General features: G+C 34.7%; 1 protein-coding gene across 1 annotated transcript in view; it reads left to right on the plus strand.

The window, feature by feature from the left end:
- Nucleotides 1-19,860, plus strand: part of Ziz (dedicator of cytokinesis protein Ziz) — a 464,297-nt gene that overhangs the window by 299,984 nt on the left and 144,453 nt on the right. Inside the window, 1 exon segment of the mRNA XM_090369931.1 lies at nt 2,909-2,929. Within this exon segment, the coding sequence (XP_090226057.1) occupies nt 2,909-2,929 (21 nt within the window).

Genomic DNA, 19,860 nt, shown 5'->3' on the forward strand with positions numbered 1-19,860 from the left:
AATCCTTCTTTAAATGTACTAACTTCCACAACATCAGATTGAAATTTATTCCAACAATCAGTTATTCTGGCTGAAACTTAGACATTAAACTTGATATTCCTTCAAAAATATTGAAAATGATAAGAGGTCCAACACCAAACTCTGAGAAACTCCAATAGGGACATTAGCCCATAAAGAGCAGTGGCCATTAATAACCAATCTCTGTCTTCTGTCATTCAACCACCCCTCTGTCCAGAGCAGTAACTTTCCTCTAATTCCAGTATGTATAGAAGTCATTCATATGGAACAGTATCAAAAGATTTACTGAAATTGATCAGGAAAAATCTACCCTTAACAAATCTGTTCTCTGATGCCCATATAAAAGCATTCCTGTCAAGGTGATCTTGCAATACTTCTTTAACCATGGACTCCATTATTTTCTCTATAACAGAAAAGTCATGCGTACTGGTCTAATTATGTACTTTTCCGTTTAATCTCAATTTGTGAATAGGAGAGATGTTCCCTGATAATTATAATCATTCCTTACATTTTTCTTTCTGCCACTAGTCTCATCAGATCATCTTAGATCTAAACCTTGAATGATATTTCTTAGTTAGTATGTAATGTTTATTACTTCCCATTTAGCATTTACATTAACAACAGCAGTTGGGCCCACCGAAAAGAATTAAAAAACTGAAGTTGTAGTCACCTTTGCAAAAGCAAAATCCCTTTCTTTTACCTTCGACAGTTACATTTTTAAATAAATCCCATATCAAAACACTATGATCACTATTTCTTAGTATTCCTTTACTTGAAGATTCTTCAGATGAAGAATTGCTTTTTCTTGTTGCATCTCTAATATGCTGGTGTAGAAAACAGTCATCTAGTAAATACAGAAATGATTTTCCACTGAGTGAGTGACCAACTGAAAGTTCCACTCAGTATCTGGAAAGTTAAAATTCCCAATGATAGGACATTCTGATTTATTGGCCCATTCTGTTTGTCTGTATAGTTGTTCATTATACTCATTACAGTGATTTGGCCTCGTACTCTTACATTTTTGTTTTCCCAGTACTTACGTCACACCAAACTTACTCACATTACACTGGCAACCAATGTCAGTTGGTTGTACCACCTTAGTCTGTGCTTCTTAACCAAGAGAAGGTTCCCCTCTCTTATCTGTCTGTCCTTTCTGTACATGTATTCAAGTTATTTATCCCTGTGTCAGAGTGGCATCATGTTTCTGATAGCCTTATAATTTCGCAGCCATTAGAAAAAAACTGATTCATCCTATAGTCATTGGGAAAATTTGTCCTTGGAAGTATTTATAAATGAAAAGTGAGATAGCCTTAGAAATAGATTGAGTAAATTTAGAACTATTTGTCCTATATGAAAATATATTGATCAGTACACTTTAAACACTGAGAGTAAACACTAATATTGCAATACACATTATAGAATGGCTTTTAGCATTTGCAAGTCACTTGTAAATGCACTACTATTTAAACAAATAGCATCACCAAGTGGCTCTTCTCTTATTTGTTTAAAATTTGAGAATTGCTATGTGAGTCTGTTTTGATAAATAGCAGGTTATCTAAATTACCTGTATCTAACAACTTCTGACCAATGAAATGAAGCAGTTCTATAAATTTAATTTAGCCTTTGCTTTGAGTATTTGAAGTTTTTTTTTTTTTTTTTTTTCCCATCCCAAGTTCAAAATATTATCCGTACAGTTACAGAATGATGGCTATTCCAGCACAGCATACAGCTTGAAGAATTACGGTTAGCTTGTATCCATTTGAAAAATACATTTAATTATATAACAATATTATAATAATAATACAAAAAACGTCGTTGTTATTTAATCCATTATTTGCAGAAATTGTGTGATATGATCAGCATTTATGGTCTTCCTTTAGCATTTGTTGGTATATAAGCATAGTTTTTGTGATGTCTGGGATTCATCAACTAAATTTCATCCTTCAGAAAATTATAATTTTAAACCTTTTAAGGAGCAAGGTAATAATAAGAAAATATGTATTTTATATTTCTTAAGAAACCATCTTTTGTTTTACTCCTAATTTCTGTAGTTGAAGTTAAAATAGCAGTTTTCTTCTAAAATTATGTCTTCACTCTGTGGTTGACATATTATGAAAAGAAGGAATTCTTCAAGTTCAGCTGTATAAAAATGAACTTTTATAAAAATCGTTCTTTAAAAATTATTTGTTTGATTATCAAGTGTGTGTGTGTATGTAAATTTATACATGAGATTTTGATTAACTGTCTTTATGTATAAATTTTATATATTATACCTTTTAAACTTTTGCACTTTTATTTGATTTTACAAGGTAATATGCTTAATAAGATGCCAAAACCTGCTTTTGTGCATTTTAACAGTTGTTTTTTTTTTTTTTATATATATATTTTTAGCTTTTTGATCTTTTTGTTATATTTCAGTTGAATTTATGAATACGTGCCAATTTTTAAAAATATAAATGCATTTTCTTTCTTTCTTTATAATTTAATTTAAGCAAATTAACTTTTTATTATAGTAGCTAATGTGAATTAAGAACTTTAAAATATATATTTGGAAGAAATAGTTCATGAAATATTTTGCTGCTGCTGAAGTTACAGCATTACATGTTTAAATAGTTATCAAAAATTTTTTTTTTTATATATTTTATTTCTGGTTTTTCTTAATTTTATATTTGGCTGGAATTATGATTTTACACAGTTTTGTAGTAGCAAATCACGTAGTAGCAGTTTAAATACTTTGTTTTGCCTTGTGACAAATGATAGGTAAAACGGCTAGTAAAATACCTTCCTAAGTAGAGCATGTAAGGCTGTAAAAGTAGCTATTTGATTATTAGTTCAGTGTGATGTGTTTAGGTATTTACTTACCTTATTTTCATATTATCACTTGCTGCAGAGGACAGTGGTGACACTTTGGGTAAGTGATTGCTGCAATTGTTTAGCCTGTGCATGCTACACAGCCACTGACTTGTGCTTGGGAGTGTTTGTTGGCTGTTGTCTTGAACACTCAATCACTGCAGAATATTCAAAGAGAGACACTATAGGAAGCTGCATTTTAAATGTACTGTCTTAAATATATTTTCTCTGCATCCACTTTTCTAAGTGGTTAAGATGACTGATGTGAGGATGTTTGTATAATCATTTTTTAATAGGTAAAGTAGTAAACTCTATTAAAACTTTAGATGAAAGTACCTAATAATTTCAATCAGATTGCTGAAATGTTACACATAACGATGTCCCTGGTGAATTTTAATTTAGCTCTGTTTATAATGAACTTTTTTATCCAAAAAAAATTCTGTATTGTTGAAATTGTATTAGTTGGTTTTTTAACTGCAAAATATAACTAGAAACTATCTTTATATAGTCTTCTGATTGAAGTTACTCAAATATATAGATTTTTATTTAGAATAACTATCTTGTATTTGAAAAGAAACGTGTAGACAGACAATGTTCTAAATCATTGTTATAATTTATTTTATAAATATTCCGTTGTTATTAGTATTAGTTTAATAGTGAAAACATCAACACTTTCTAGGGAAAAAAATGTATTTTTAATAAAATTTCAATTAACTTGCTTCTGTACATTGTGTAGCATATTTTTATCTTTTCCTTTGGGATTAAATAATATAATTAACTTAAACTAAAAATAAACTTTAAATCACCATGGCTGACTATCCTATAGTATTATGGGGTCAGCCCACAACATATAGCAGTTTATAATTATTAAGTAAGTTAGCCAAAATTTGATAAAAAAATACCTTGTATTTTCTTTATGTATTCTTTTTCATTATTTGCAAGTCCTGCATAACAGGACATACCCTTCAGATTTTACATTTATTAGCATTAGTTACATATTAAATTATAGTTAATATAATTCAAAACAGAATTGCCCTATTTTTAAAAATTATTATTTGCTCTGTATTATTGTAATGTTGTTTTAATGTCTGAAATTTAATCCATCGGCAGGTGTGGGAGTGGGAGAATCATTTTTATCCTCCTCAGTGTGGAGGGCTCTCAAATTATTAACAGAGGAAACAGTGAGAATTTATCTTGAAGATACAATGAGTTATGGCTGGAGAAACTGCAATTGAAATAGTGGGGGGGAATCAAAATGATATCCACATACCTTGCTACTAGATTTGTTATTTCATTGGGATTCATTAAATAAAAATTAATTACTTTCTATTACTAAATTGGAATTGGCTTTACTAAATTGAAAGTAGAACAAGGAATTGGCTTTTATTTGCTAATACAAGTGTAGATGATAATAAATATCTTTTATTATGATCATTATATTTTCGGGCCGGAACGCACCGGAACAACATTCTGGTACTTTTTTTTTTTTAAATGTCATAATAGAAAATCATTAAATTTATACACCTAATATTATGAAACAATGGCATAATCAAAGGTGAGGGAGAAATATCTATTTTACCCGTTGCTACTAAAAATATATGTTAATAGTAATCTTTAAAAGTAATAGATTTCTTTAAAAATTTATTTAAAAACAAAAATATAAATTTTGCAATGAAACTTGAATGTTTCTTACTAAAGTACAATGTTGTTAGATAAAGAAATCCAACAAATGAGATATACTGTGATGCCTGTGAATGCTGTATTTTGATTCATCATGAGCTGAACACTAGAACTGGTTGTTCTATGAACTGTGAGTCTGAAGTCTGATTCAGTTACTGTACAGTCGATGTGGCGTTATCATATAGTCTTCTGGAGATTGAGCGTTCCATTACTATTTTTTTTAGCAGTACACCTCTGTGGCATGCATATAAAACCACATACTGCAAGAGAAAATGCATATTCCCATTATTAGCTATGATGCTGTTTATATCTGCCAACTTTTCTATTTTATCCGTTAGACAATAGTGGTGCCTCCATATTTTCTTTGATTCATTTGTGCCCTCATATATTAGTCCAATTTTTCTAAAATTAAGATAATTTGCCTAATTATTTGCCCTTGTAAATAATATTGAAAATGAGCAGCATAGCTGAGGATGATTGAGGTATTTTCTGTGAGTGTTATTTTCTCCAAATGTATGTGTTAAACACTTATTTCAGAATTTAAAAAAAATTCTCCCATTTTATTTGTGGAGTGTTATTTTTTTATTCAACATTCTTTGCTGCTTAACACCCTATAAATCATCAAATCATTTATTTTTTATATATGTAGTGGATAAAACTACATAAAAGTAAGGTTACCATTTAATTAATTCAAACATAAACAGTAGTGATGACAAGAAGTAAAGTAGATGACAGGACAAGAAGTACACTTTTTAAGAATAGAGAAAAGTGGAATTAATATCATCCACTTTATATCAAATACTAAAACGTGTTTTGATTTCAAAATGAATGAAATCAGATCTTTGCTGTAAATAGACTTTTAGTGCAGATTTCCTTAAAAAAAACAAAAAAAAAAAAAAAAAAAAAAAAACCATTGACTATTGCTACTTCTTTAAATGTATAGTCACTAGTATGCACATTGCACAATCATACCAACATGCTTCCACAAAAAAATGTTCATTATTACCCCATTGTTAACTGTGGCATGTGTGTTATAGTAAAGTACCATATATCATAACAGTAGATGAAGAAACACATCTCACATTTTGCTTATGTAGTGCTTCTATCATATTTTTCTATATTTCTTTATATATTTGAAAAAAAAAAAAAAAGCCCTGTATTTCTGTACGCAATATCCTGTAGTTCATTTTTTCAAATTTTGCTTCTAATAAGGGCAGTATGATATTAATTTAAATAAACACAGTAAAGTATATATGCCTGTTGGGTAGCTTTAATGTTAATTTTGTCCTATAACTTTAATTATTGTTTTTGTAAATAGCATTAGATAATCATTTTGGCCATTTAAATGCTACATATGTTTCCCCTGTTTAAAAAAAAAAAAAAAAAAAATGAAAAGCAAAAAATTTTCAAAAGCCTATACTATGTAATTGAATAAAATAAAAAAAACAAATTACATATTTTAGAATTAATGAACAAAGAAGGTGGTTTTAAAATGAGATTTATTGCATTTCACAGTGATGTACATAATTATTTTCTCATTGCACTGATTTTCATTTGTTACTTGTTATTAATTTGTAACTACCTTCTGGCCGTCCGGCTGGAATATGGATCAGTATTAAAAATTCTAGATTCCATTTTCTAAAACTTGACTGGTGTAGCTTCATAAGCTGTCAGCTGTAGCCGAGTGGCAAAGCATGAGGGACACAAGTACGCATGCTTTGAGTGATTGCAGTTCAAGCCTGTGTGACTACTAAATATGGTACTGTTTCACTTATTCTCTGTCTTGTTGAACTCCTCTGATGTGTGATTGCGACTGATAAATATGGTGCTGTTTCTTGTATTGTCTCTTTGTTGTAAATGCCTCTGATCATGTGATTATCTTGGAGTATAAACAGAAAATTTATTTTATTTATAAAAACAGATGCAATTAAGTTGTTAGCTCTTCATGTCAGTTGGTATCTGTACTAAATATAAATGGAAATTTATTATCAGGCATTGTTGTTCACATATTAGAGGTTGCTAGGTTTCCTGTTAAAACAGCTGAACAGTTCAAGCCTGATATGTTATTTTGGGAAGTCCAGGGACCCCTGACACTGCCACCTTGTGTTGTTTCTACTGTTCATAAAGGGTCTATTGACTTATATTGTTTTTACTACACACACATCATGCTGTCAGACTGGTGCAAAGGATAGTGTGATGTGTTAAATCTGTATATGTTAAAATGAGGTTTATTATAGGTCTAAATCTGCAAATCATACTGCCTCAGATGGTACCAGGAATACTATAAGTGTTCCTGACACTGTTTGTGTTGTTTACTATGATATTGAATCAGTTGGGATGGAGGAATTGTAATTTGAGCACTTGCTGTTATATCTCCCAAGTAGCAGTGATCTAATTCACTATACTGCTGGAAATGGACATTACCTGCAGTATATTATCTTGCACAGTGGGATCCTCCACTCATGAACCCCTCCATTGGTTCACACCCACACAACTTCTCTTACCCCATGGAGTTATCCTTTGTTTTCTGCCATATTACTTGTGGGTGTTACATGTTTTGACATCAGTTTGCTAATCTTATTAGATCTGTTCAACAGCTGTGAAAGAAATACCAATCAATCTGTATTGGATTGGATTACATTACATTTACCCATGGTGGCAGTTCATACTACACAGTGTGGCCATACATGTCTCTTAACTGCTATGTATCCCAGTGAACTTGTCAGTCTGTCACAAAAAATGGATGTTACTATCAAGTATAAATGTAACATTGTCCCACTTATACTTGATGGTGACATTGTTCCATTTATACTTGATGTTACTATCAGTCCCCAGCAGTTTTCACTCTCCCTCTTACTGCAGCGAGAGGATCAGAGTGGAAGCAGTGGGTGCTAAGAATCTCTGGGTATGACCAGGCTGCCATGAACGGAAACTGAACTTGGCCTGTTATAACGTAAGAACACTCATCAGGGAAGACAGGATATTAGAGCTGGAAAAGGAATTAGAAAATGTGAATTGGAATATCATCGGTTTGGCTGAAACGAGAAGAAGAAATGAATCACTTATAAGTTTATCAAGTGGAAATCTGCTGTACACCAATGAAAGGAGTGAAGGTGGAGTTGGGTTTCTGGTCCATAAAGATTTAAAAAACAACATTTTGGAATTCAAAAGTACATCACCACGGGTGTCAAGACTAATACTCAAGATTTCTATGAGGTACAAGCTAAAGGTTATAATGATTTATGCACCAACATTGTGCCACGATAATGAAGAGGTTGAAGAAATGTAAACTGAAATTGAGTCTTCTAGATGAGCAGAAAACCCACTACACTATTATTATGGGGGACTTCAATGCTAATGTTGGAAAAAGACAAAACAGTGCAGAAAGGGGAACTATAGGAAATTTTGGAATTGGTAAAAAAGAAATGAAAGAGGTGAAAGACTTGTGGAATTTGCAGAATCTCAAGGATTGTAAGTAATGAACACTTTTTTCAAGAAAAGGGTGAACAGAAAGTGGACATGGAAGAGTCCAAATGGACTAACAACTAATGAAATCGACTTCATCCTCACTAACAGAAGATATATTGTGAATGATGTTACCATCCTGAATAAGGTAAATGTTGGAAGTGATCACAGAATGGTAAGATGTACACTTGATATAGATGTAGGAAAGGAAAGTAAAAAACTGACTAGAGTAAATAATACAAAGGTCTTTGAGATAACAGAGGAGGAGAAAAAGCAATATGTACTGGAACTTAAGAACAAGTTTGAGCTTCTGCAGACTGCTCAGGACCAAGATATCGACGAGGAATATTACAACTTTCTGAAAGTGATAAAGCCCAAGAAACCTATAGGGAAAAGAAATCCAAAGAAGAAAAAATTAGTCGAGAAACACTTGTTATGATGAACTGAAGGCGACAAATGAAGAGCAAGATAAACACTGAAAAGGAGAAAATTGAGTATATTGAGTTATGAAAAGCCATTAGAAAGAGACTCAGAGAGGACATAAGAAGATTTAACACAAGAAAAGTAGAACAAGCATTAAGGGAAAACAAAGGATTTAAATCAGCAGCCATACAGAAAGACAAATGATACTGGAACTGAAGAATAGCGATGGTGTACTTATAAACAGCAGAGAAGGCATAATTCAAATAGCAGAAGACTACTATAGAGAATTATACAAGGAGCAAGGGAATGATGCCAGCAGTGGGGAAGATGGATTGCAAAGTAGCAACACATACGACATACCCAGTATTCTTCCTGATGAGGTAGAACATGTATTGAAGAAAATGAAGAATCAGAAAGCCCCAGGGGAAGATGAAGTTACTGTAGAGTTGTTAAAATTGGGAGGAAGAGACATAACACAAAAACTGGCAAGGCTCTTCACAAAGTGCATTAGAAAAGGTGTGACGCCTAAGCAGTGGAATAATGCAATCATAGTTTTGCTGCATAAGAAAGGAGATAAATCAGAAATTGGAAATTATAGACCAATTAGCTTGTTATCCTACATCTACAAGTTGTTCACAAGGGTCATTACTAACAGATTAGAAAGAATACTTGATGAGAATCAACCGAAAGAGCAAGCTGGCTTTAGGACAGGATTCTCAACTATGGATCACCTTCACGTAATATCACAGCTAATGGAGAAAGCAAATGAATATAAACACCATTATGCCTGGCATTTGTGGATTATGAAAAGACATTTGACTCCATACAGCATAAGGCAATGTTTCAGGCACTGGAAAGACAAGGCATACATACCCCATATATTATGATTTTGAAGAAAATATATGAGAGTGCTACCTCCTTTATCAGACTAGACAAAGACAGTAGGAAATTTAAAATCGAGAAAGGAGTTTGACAAGGAGACACTATCTCCGAAGCTGTTTACTGCTGCCGTTGAGGAAGCTTTCAGAAGATTAGACTGGTCGCAGAAAGGAGTCATATGTGAACGGAGAGTACCTAAACCATTTACGATTTGCAAATGACATTGTGGTCATAAGCCACGATCCCAAAGAATTAGAGGAATATCTTAATCAGTTATGCACAGTTAGTAAGGATTTTGGACTAAAGATGAATATGGCTAAAACAAAAGTAATGTTGAACAAGTATGCCACAGAAAGGAAAATAATGATCGAAGGAGCAGTAATTGAAAAGGTGGATTCATATACTTATCTGGGACAAGTTATTAGCTGTAATAATGATAAATGGCTGGAAGTCAAGAGAAGAATAAATTTTGAATCAATAGTATTCAGGAAATATAGTCATATACTGAAGAGCAATATCCCAGTTTGTCTGAAACGTAAAACAATGACCCAATGTATACTCCCCACCATGACTTATGGAAGTGAAACTTGGGCACTCACCAAAAGAATGGAAGAGATGCTGAGAACTACACAGCGAAGAATGGAACAAATTATATTGGGAATCAGACTGTTAGATAAGAAGAGAAACACATGGATTAGGCAGCAAACTCAAGTAAAGGACATTCTGATCAAAACTAAAGAACTAAAATGGTCTTGGGCAGGACACATAGCTCGAAGACATGATGACAGATGGACTAAGAAAATAACAGAATGGTACCCAAGAGGAGCTAGAAGAAAACTTGGAAGACAACAGAGGAGATGGGTAGATGAAATTCATGAGTTTTTGGGTAGTAAACGGATGGCCAGTGCTCAAAACAGAAGGGACTGGAAAGATGCTGGAGAGGCCTTCATCCTGCAGTGGATTGAAAATGGCTGATGATGATGATAAATGGGACAATGTTATAATTATCATAGTAATTTTACTCAATTATCAATAATTGGTGGCTGCTTTCATTTTTTATTTTTTTTATTAAATTGTCTTTCTCAGTTGAGAAAATTTGTTTTTGTTATTAATTGAAATGGAACCAATTGACATAAATTTAAATTATGTATTCAGGAAGGGGCGTGAGAATCATCTGTGGAAATTATATATTTGTATTTGTATGTACGTCATATATCTGTATGACCTTTAGAAAAGTGGTTAATTAAATAATATACCAGCCCTTCCAAAGTCAGCTACTTGGTAGACAATTAGATCCTAATAACAGGCATCTAGAATTAGGCATTTATTTTGATAAATACTGAATCAGTTTAAAACCTTCACCTTCTCTTTCTTTTATAAAAATATAGGTAGATTATACCTAAAAGTGCAATAAACACTGGTTAATGCAATCACATTTATAAGTTGAATTTTGATTCTATTAAACTGCAATTCTAATAAGCAAAAATTAGTGGAATATTATCCACAGGCTAGAAAAATAAAAATAAAGCTTTAAAAGTACAAATTTACACTTTATTACCTTACCAATTAACAAAATTAAATGATACATGAAAAGTGGAAGAATATTATCCACCGGTTAGCAAAATAAAAATAAATTTATGCTTAAATACATAGCTTAATCTAGGTTATGGATAATAGGTTATCAAAATAAAAATAAATTATACTTATGTACATAGCTTAAGTAATATACATACTAGCTAAACATAACACTTTGTAATATGATTATAATTTAAAATAGTCACTTATTTTAGATTGCTTTGAATTTACAAAGTCTATTTATAGATTTTTCAATATTGTGTAGCAGTCTGTATTCACAATCACTTATGCCAGTTTCTTCCAGTGCTTTACTCAAGATGTCTATAGCTTCGTGAATTTGTCATTTTGTAACTGGAATTCATTCAGGTTAATCCTCATTTTCTTCATATACATTAATGCTAGGAGCATAGTAAATAAATTTGATGAATTTGAAGTACTGATTAAGTCATCAAATGCAGACATGGGAATATTGGTGACATAGTGCCACTCAGACATAAGGGATGCAGAACTTGAATATGGGGAGTGCAATGTATATAAAAAGGACATAGTATATGGTGTTTGTAGGTCAAGCAGTTGGGGTTCCCTCAACTCCGTGTTCATAGCTTTTGAGATGCAATACAAACTCTGTAAAGGCCAAATAGTGCAAGTTATTATGTGATGATGGGTTATGTTGGTCTGTTTTTCATCTTGCCTCTTAGTCACTGGGGCTCTGGGAAACCAACAACCCAGCGTTGCCCATCTAGTACTACAGGGAGGTAGGCTGGGTACAGTAGGATTGTGAGTCTCTGGCAGGGTGAACCGTGGCATTGCCGAGGGCTTGCTAGGGAGAGTCCAAAAAAAAAAAAAAAAGTTTTCTAGGGAATAGAAGAGGTACTCCTGTGAAAGCAACTCATCCTCCACATGGTTGGGATAATAAGAGCAGTTGAAGGTATTTAGATTGGTAGTAGAGGCAGATTGGCCATAAGACTTACTGGGGGAAACCCCAGTGGGCCAGAGGCCGGTGTTATTTTCAGTGTTGTACTCTGACCTCCGATACATTCTATTTGTTTTCCTTCATAAACATCTTTGACCCAGTCCACCTCTGGTTGGTAGAGTACACCAAGCAAAGGTTTGGAGAGGAAAAGAGGCAATAAGGGCTTCCTAGGGAGTTGCCCTGAACTGCAGTGTCAAGTTTGGGGGCTCCTGTTTCTCATGAATACACAAACATACACACTCATCAATGGCACACCATTCTCGCCAGCATGCACACGGTACACTTTTTATTATTATGTATACACAGGAGCACATGTAAGACAGGGATGTGACACGAGATTTACACATTCTTTTGTCCATTTGTGCACCCTAACACGCAGATGGTCACAGCATCCCCTGAACTTATATTCAAGGGTGCACATGTATTCATTATTCTCTTGTACTCCATTTTCAGTTCTTTCATTACAGCATTTGGAAAATGGAATAGCACAGTCACTCAACCACCCCCCTCCCCGAGGCTAAGTTGCAATTAGGATTAAACTACTCAGTCTCAGTGGTTACATGCACAGGTTCACACAGAATGGAGGAGCTCCAAACACATGAGATTCATGTGTGTGCACTCACCTAGCAGTTTTTTTAGGTTGGGTGACAGACGTGACCTTAGGAGGTGAGGGATAATTATTTTAGTTAAGAATTATATTAAATCTAAGGCAGTGTATTCAGTTGACATGGGTGGACAGTGCAAGTTGAGTCAGTTTGGTGTGGCATAAGTACTGGAAAAATGAAAATGCAATTAGGAGTGTGTTATAGGTCTAATGACTGCAATGAGTATAACAAACAGCTGTATAGAGGAATAGTGGGGCAGTAAATCAGAATAACTTATAATGGAGGATTTTAACTTTCCAGATATTGACTGGAACTTGTGGATTAGTTACCACACACTAGCAACACTTCTGTGGATTTGTTAGATGACTATTTTCTAAAGCAGAATGTTAGATAGGCAAAGAGAAGAATCAATACTCTTCATCTGATTATCAGCAGCAATTCATGTATTAAGAATCTGCAGGTAAAAGGCCTACTGGGTGGTGATCATAATATGATGATGTGGTATTTAAGACATAACCACTGTAAAGGGCAAGGGGAAAGGCTTTTGCTTTAATAAGGTTAACTACAATGGTCTCAGTTTCTAAATTCTATACAGTGGAACCATCTGATGATGTTACCAACAGCAAATTCTAAATGGGAAGCATTCAGGGAAATAATTGTAGAAGCTACTAGCCTTTTCATACTAGTTAAGAAGTACCACTCCAGGTTTAGACCTAAATGGATCTCAGATGAATTAATGAGACTTGTGGTAGAGAATAAAAATGCATGGGATGCACATGAGTTATTAGGTGATACAGAAGCCTATGGCAGATATAAACTAGTCTGTAATCAAGTCACAAAGGAGGTTAGGCAGACTAAGGTGCATTACGAAAAGGCTCTGGCAAAGAATGAAAAGAAAAGCAGCAAAGCCTTCTTTACTTATGTTAACAGTAGAAGGAAAGGGTTGAATCCCATTGGTCCACTTGTTGTCAATGGTTTTACTGTTGATGATTCTGTTCAGGTTGCTGACAAACTGAATAGGTATTTTGTATCTACATTCACATATGAGGAATTCTTTAGGAAAGGCAATGCCAGAAGTTTATCAAGCTAACAGGGAGCCACATTATTTTGTGATAAATTAGAGGAAAGTGGAAGAGAAATTGTTGAAGATAAACATAAAAAAGGCACCTGAGGTGGATAAAATCTATCGAGTTAAAGGAGGCAGCAAAACATGTCAGCAATCCATTAGGCATAATTATTGGAGCATCTTTGGAATCAATGGAGATCTTCATGGGCTGGAGATGGGCAAATGTATTCTCAATTCACAAAGAAGGGTCAAAAGCTGATGTGACTAATTTACAGACCTGTTAGCTTAATTTCTGTTCCTGGGATGGTTAAAGAAGTAATGTAGGACCAGCTAGATAGGAGTGTAGTTATACTGCAGTCACAGCCTGAGTTTATTTGTTAAGTGGTGAATTTGTCTGACCAATCTGATTGGATACTATGATGCAGTAAAGGGGAACTGAATACAAAAAATAATTTTGATGTCTATACTTGGATTTCAAGAAAGCTTTTGATGCTGTTGCACATGAGACTGCTGTAAAAATTGGAGCAATGTGTCATTAAGGGCAAGTTTAATTCTATGGTTGGTTGAGTGGGAGCGGACAGAGACTTGTTATTAATGGACATTACTCTTTGTAGACTAATATTATTAGGGCCCCCCCCTCCCATTTTTGTTTTCTGTACTTATTAATGATATTGATTCTGGTATAATAGTCTGTTTACAGAGGATACAAAGGTTAATGAGAGTAAGCAGGGCAAGCTACCGCAGCAAGATCTAGAAAAGTTAGATAGATGGACTGAGAAATGGCAGGTGAAGTTTAACATTGATAAATGCAAGGTACTGCATATATGTATTAGTAATCTGAGAATAACATACTAACTGTGGTACTATGCTAAGGGTTTGTTTGTTTTAGTTAGTTGTTGGCGCATCGGCTTCTGTGGCCATAATGCACCTCCCAAGGTTTTTGCAGTACTTTGATCCAAGCCCGAGGCGGGATTCGAACCCGCAATCTTTGGGTTGCCAGGCAGGTACTTTGCCCACCTGGCTAGCCCAGTCGGCATGCTAAGGGTAATGGAGATTGAAAAAGACCTGAGAGTAATTGTGCACTCAGTTATTAAGTTCTCTGAGTGCAGACAGGCTGCCAGGACAGCTAATGGAGTTTGTCAATGCTATACAGGAACTTTGCTAGCAGGGATAAGGAAGTGATTATTATGTTATTGTACAAGGCAGTGTTAGGCTGAACCTTGAGTACTGCATATCGGTCTGGATGCCTCATTTTAGGAAGGATGTAGATCTGCTGGAATGGGTGTGGAGAAGAGCAATGAGATTAGTGAAAGGGAAAAAAAAGATGATCTTACCAAGAAAGGGTTCAGTTCTGCAAATTGCAGCATCTGGAGACTAGGCACTTGTGAGGGGATTGATTTGAGGTGTTTAAGGCTTTAAATAAATTGTGCAAGCTTAATGCTAATGGCATTCTTCCTTTTACTCAGACTACTGATGTGAGAGGACATAAAATTCATATTGAAGAAGGATGGTTGCAGGATAGATGTGTGGAAATTTGTCTTTAGCCAGTGGGTGGTTGGTCTTTGGATCAAACTTCCATCTGTTGTTGTGGAAGTGGTTAGTATTTTCAATAAATTTAAGGAAGAACTAGACAAATTATTGAAGGGGTGGATAGGTGATGTGGGAAGGGGTGTTTTTTTTTTTTTTTTGGCTGGTTCTTTATAAGTTTGCTTTCTTGCATCATTTGGCACTACTAATACTGTTTTTTATAAACAGTACCATGCCTCTCCTTCCATCTTGTCAGCCATCTGTCTGTCACTATAAACTCTGTATTTTTTTTCATTAAAATCATTAGCTTTTTGAAGAATATGCTATGGTTGATTAGTGCATTAAATGAGCTGGCCTGTTTGAACCAAACAGAGGTTCATCTATTATTTGGCATTTCCCTTCATGCACTAATCACATTAGTCTGTAATGTGCAACATGATTGTATAATTTTTATAAAGATGGGCGAGTCACTCCTAATTTTACTGCTGCTTCCCTTTGCTTAAGTTTAATTTTTGGTATGTTTCTATAAGTTGTAACTTATCTTTTACACCAAAATCCACCTCTTTAATTTCAGTGAAGTTTTTTGGGTTACAGATTTTAAAATGGTAAAAAAAAGAAAAGATGTATCCATTAATAGCAAAGAACGTGGCATGCACGAATTCCAACTAATGCGACATGTGCAAGTGAGATACTGAACAGTAAACGTTTAGGAAGTTTAAATATAGGAATGAAGAGAGGATTCTGAAAATTTCTGTATGGTTTAGGTACATATTGAAGATTCAAAGAAGGAGAAACACATTTCGCCATAATAATAGAAAAACTGACAGTATTCCCATTATCGGTATTATTCAAATGCAATAAGACTGAGTTTACTCTGTGAACTCCTGACCATGTGGTCGTCCTGGAATATAAACAGAAAATTTATTTATTTACTTCCCATCTGTAATAGATTATACTAACTTATAAAGGTCAAGAAACTGAAAATTGTTTTGTTGTTTAAATTTCTAACCTATAAAAAGTGCTTTAGAGAAATATCACAAAGACATTCAAATTGATTCTTATAACTGAGAATATGATTCTAATGAACAATTAAAATGTAGTGCATTTTAATGGTCTGAATTGGTTTTTCGAAATTTGATTCTATAAATTCCATTCTAATAACTAGCGATCATATTAACCTGTGCATACTGTATTTGTGATATGAAGGAAATATATCTTGATTATAGTAGTATACATAGTATATAGTTACCATTTTGGTGGTCAGTTTTTGAGCAAATAGTTGAGTTCTCATGCTGATTTGTTGAGATAATCAAAGATATTTAAAGGCTGTATAAACTGTTGAGGCATTGCAACTGTTGTAAATAGGATATATTTTTAAAATATTTTAGTCAGTATATAGCAAGTTCTGTCATTTGCAATAAACAAATTATATACAAGGTGTCTTTGAAAGGTCGCTTCAAACTTCAGGAGCATAGGGTTTAAAAAAGTTCATATTTGATATAGGTTCAAAATGCTTTCTTCTGAGTTAGTCCATTTTCTTTTTTTTAAGGATGTGTGATAAGCTAATTTTTTTTTTAAATAATTAATACATCCTATAAGTGATTGATGAGAATTTTCCTTAATTAGCATTAGTAGAGGCATTTGATGCAAGAAAGCAAGCTTATGCAGCATCAGCCAAAAAAAAAATAAAAATAAAAAAATAAAATAAATAAATAAAAAATAACCACTTCCACTTCACCCCTCTGTTCATTCAAAATACCTGTCCAGCTGAGCCTTAAACTTATTTAGGCTATCAACTTCCACGACAAGGGATGGAAGTCTGTTCCACCAACCAACCACCCGCTGGCTAAAGGCAAATTTCCACACGTCTATCCTACATCTGTCTTTCCTCAATTTGAATTTATGCCCTCTCAGGTGATTATTCTGAGCAAGAGGAAGAATTCCATCAGCATTGAGCATGCTCAAACCATTCAAGGCTTTATACACCTCTATCAGATCACCTCGCCGGTGCCTAGTCTTCAGACACTGTAATTTGCAAAACTTAAGCCTTTCTTCGTAAGAGCACCCCTTTGTTCCATTCACTAATCTTGTTGCCCTTCTTTGTACTCGTTCCAGCATCTCTACATCCTTCTTGAAATGAGGCCTCCAGACCTGTATACAGTACTCTAGGTGTGGTCTGACCATTGCCTTATACAATGGAATAATCACCTCCTTATCCCTGCTAGAAAAATTCTTATATATCATTGACAATACACCATGAGCTACTCTTGCAGCCAGTCTGCACTACTCAGAGAACTTCATATCTGCCTGCACAACCACCCCCAGGTCCTTTTCATTCTCTACCACTGTCAGTGTAGTACCACAGAGTTGATACGTTGCTCTGGGGTTGCTGTTTCCCATATGTAGTACTTTACATTTGTCAATGTTAAACTTCATTTGCCACCTCTCAGCCCATCTGCTTAACCTTTCCAGATCCTGTTGCAGTAGCATAGTGTCAGTAGTGTCCTTGATAACCCTGCCAACCTTTGTATCGTCTGCAAACTTGGACATTAAGCTTGATATACCATCATCAATATCATTTATAAATACAGAAAACAATAATGGAACCAATACTGAACCCTGAAGGACTCCACTAATAATATTAGTCCATGATGAGCAGTGTCCATTGATTACCACTCTGTCTTCTCCCCCTCAACCACCCCTTTATCCATAGCAGCAGTTTGCCTCCAATGCCACACTGCTCCAATTTGTGCAGAAGTCTCCCATGTGCAGCAGTATCAAAAGCTTTTCTAAGATCCAAGTATATAATATCAAAGTTATTCCCTGCATCCAGTTCTTTTGTGACTGCATCATAGTATCCAATCAAATTGGTCAAGCAAGACTTCTCCTTAACAAAACCATGCTGTGTCCGAGCTATAACTGAAGTCTTGTCTAGATGATCCTGCAGTGCTTCTTTAACCAGTGCCTCCATTAATTTTCCAGGAACAGAAGTTAAACTCACAGGTCTATAATTACTTGTGTCAGCCTTTGATCCTCCTTTGTGAATTGGGGTCACATTTGCACATCTCAAAGTCTGTGGGTACCTCCCCTGAGTCCAAGGAAGCTCTCATAATTATGGCTAAGGGTTTGCTTTCTTCCTTGGCTGCCTCCTTTAATATAACTGGATAGATCCCATCCACCCCAGGTGCCTTTCTTGTGTTTATCTTCAACAATTTCTCCTCCACTTTACTCTTAGAGATTTCAAGATTCTCTAGCTTACTGCCAGAGTTGAATACACCTCTGGCATTCCCCTCGCTGAATAACTCCTCATGTGTGAATGTCGATGCAAAATATTCATTTAGTTTGTTAGCTACCTGAGCAGGATCATCAACAGTTGACTCATCGATATCAAGTGGACCAATCTGATTCATCCCCTTCCTTCTAGAGTTTACATAAGTAAAGAACTCTTTGCTGTTTTTATTGTTTATATTGGAGCAAGTGTTTGAAGTGGCCTCCTTGAACAGCAATATGTACCTCAGAGCATCTTCTGATAGACTGTGTCAAACATGCTTAAAAGTTTCAAATTGTTTGACAACCATCTACAATCCATTCTTGGAGAACTTATATATCACAAATTAGGGTAGCATAAACAAGAGCTTCGAGGTGTCCATATAAAAAGAAATCCAGTGGATTTAAATTGGGAGAGCATGCAGGCAGGCAGGCTGTGCTTGTTGGTCCGCCTCTACCATCTCAATAGCCAGGATACTTGTTAAGAATTCTTCAGCAGTGAGGCTTATATATGCTGGAGCCCTATCATCCATGAACTACATGTGACAAAGTTTCTAGTGGAACTTTTTCTTGCAATTCAGATAAAAAAAAAAAAAAAAAAAAAACAGTCAGTCACCAATGATGCCAGTCCAAATATGCCAGTGAAATTGTAATATTTGGACTGGATTGCTAATGACCAACACTTATATCATAACACAACAATTTTTTCCATGCCCATTGGTCATTGTTTAGAAAATTTATAATGGCATCGCTTGTGAATTGTGATTAAAACTATGAAAAGAAGTAGACAATAAAAAAAGAAGGCTCAGTACACTGCTGCTGCAGAAGCCATTGACAAAACAAAACTTGTGGATGGATATCATCTTATGAGCTGGACTGCACTTCCTGAATGTGATGTGGGTTGAGTTCCTGCTCACAGATTTTTTTTTCCATACAGTTGAATGTGCAACACCTAATACTGCTACAGCCCTCATACTAGTTCCAAAATCCTCCTTGAGCATGTCCTCCACCACCTCCTCCTCCTATTCCTCTAAAGCAGATCTTTGGACAGTTTTTTTGTTCTTAACCAGACAGCAGATACAGGCAAAAAGGATTGAAAATAACAGCAGGAATTCTGATTTACTTAGGATAACCTCAGGACAACTAATAAACAGAACAACCAACAACTCACTTTAAGAATAGTTGCCCCACCCAAGAGTTGGTTGATTTGTTCCAAAATTTGCATGTATGTATTGTGACATCAGATTTTGCAAATGATCGATAGATATACTTTGCTCAGCAAAAGAAAGAAAACAGGCTAACTCAGAAGGGAAGCCTTTCCAGAACTATGTTTATATAAACTGTTTTTACCACTGTGCTTAGTAGAACATGCTTCTGAAGTTTGAGGCCCTTTAGAAATACTGTATTTTTGTGCGTGCACACACAGTAGTAATATAATCAGTGCTTTTTTTTTTTTTTTTGGGACGGTACGGCGTACCGGCACCTTTATTAACAGTGATGTGTGACATTTGGATGCAATGCACTTCGAAATT

This window comes from Mastigoproctus giganteus, chromosome 1 (assembly GCF_048544385.1).
Source record: "Mastigoproctus giganteus isolate SK-2022 chromosome 1, ASM4854438v1, whole genome shotgun sequence".
Lineage (NCBI taxonomy): Eukaryota > Metazoa > Arthropoda > Arachnida > Uropygi > Thelyphonidae > Mastigoproctus > Mastigoproctus giganteus.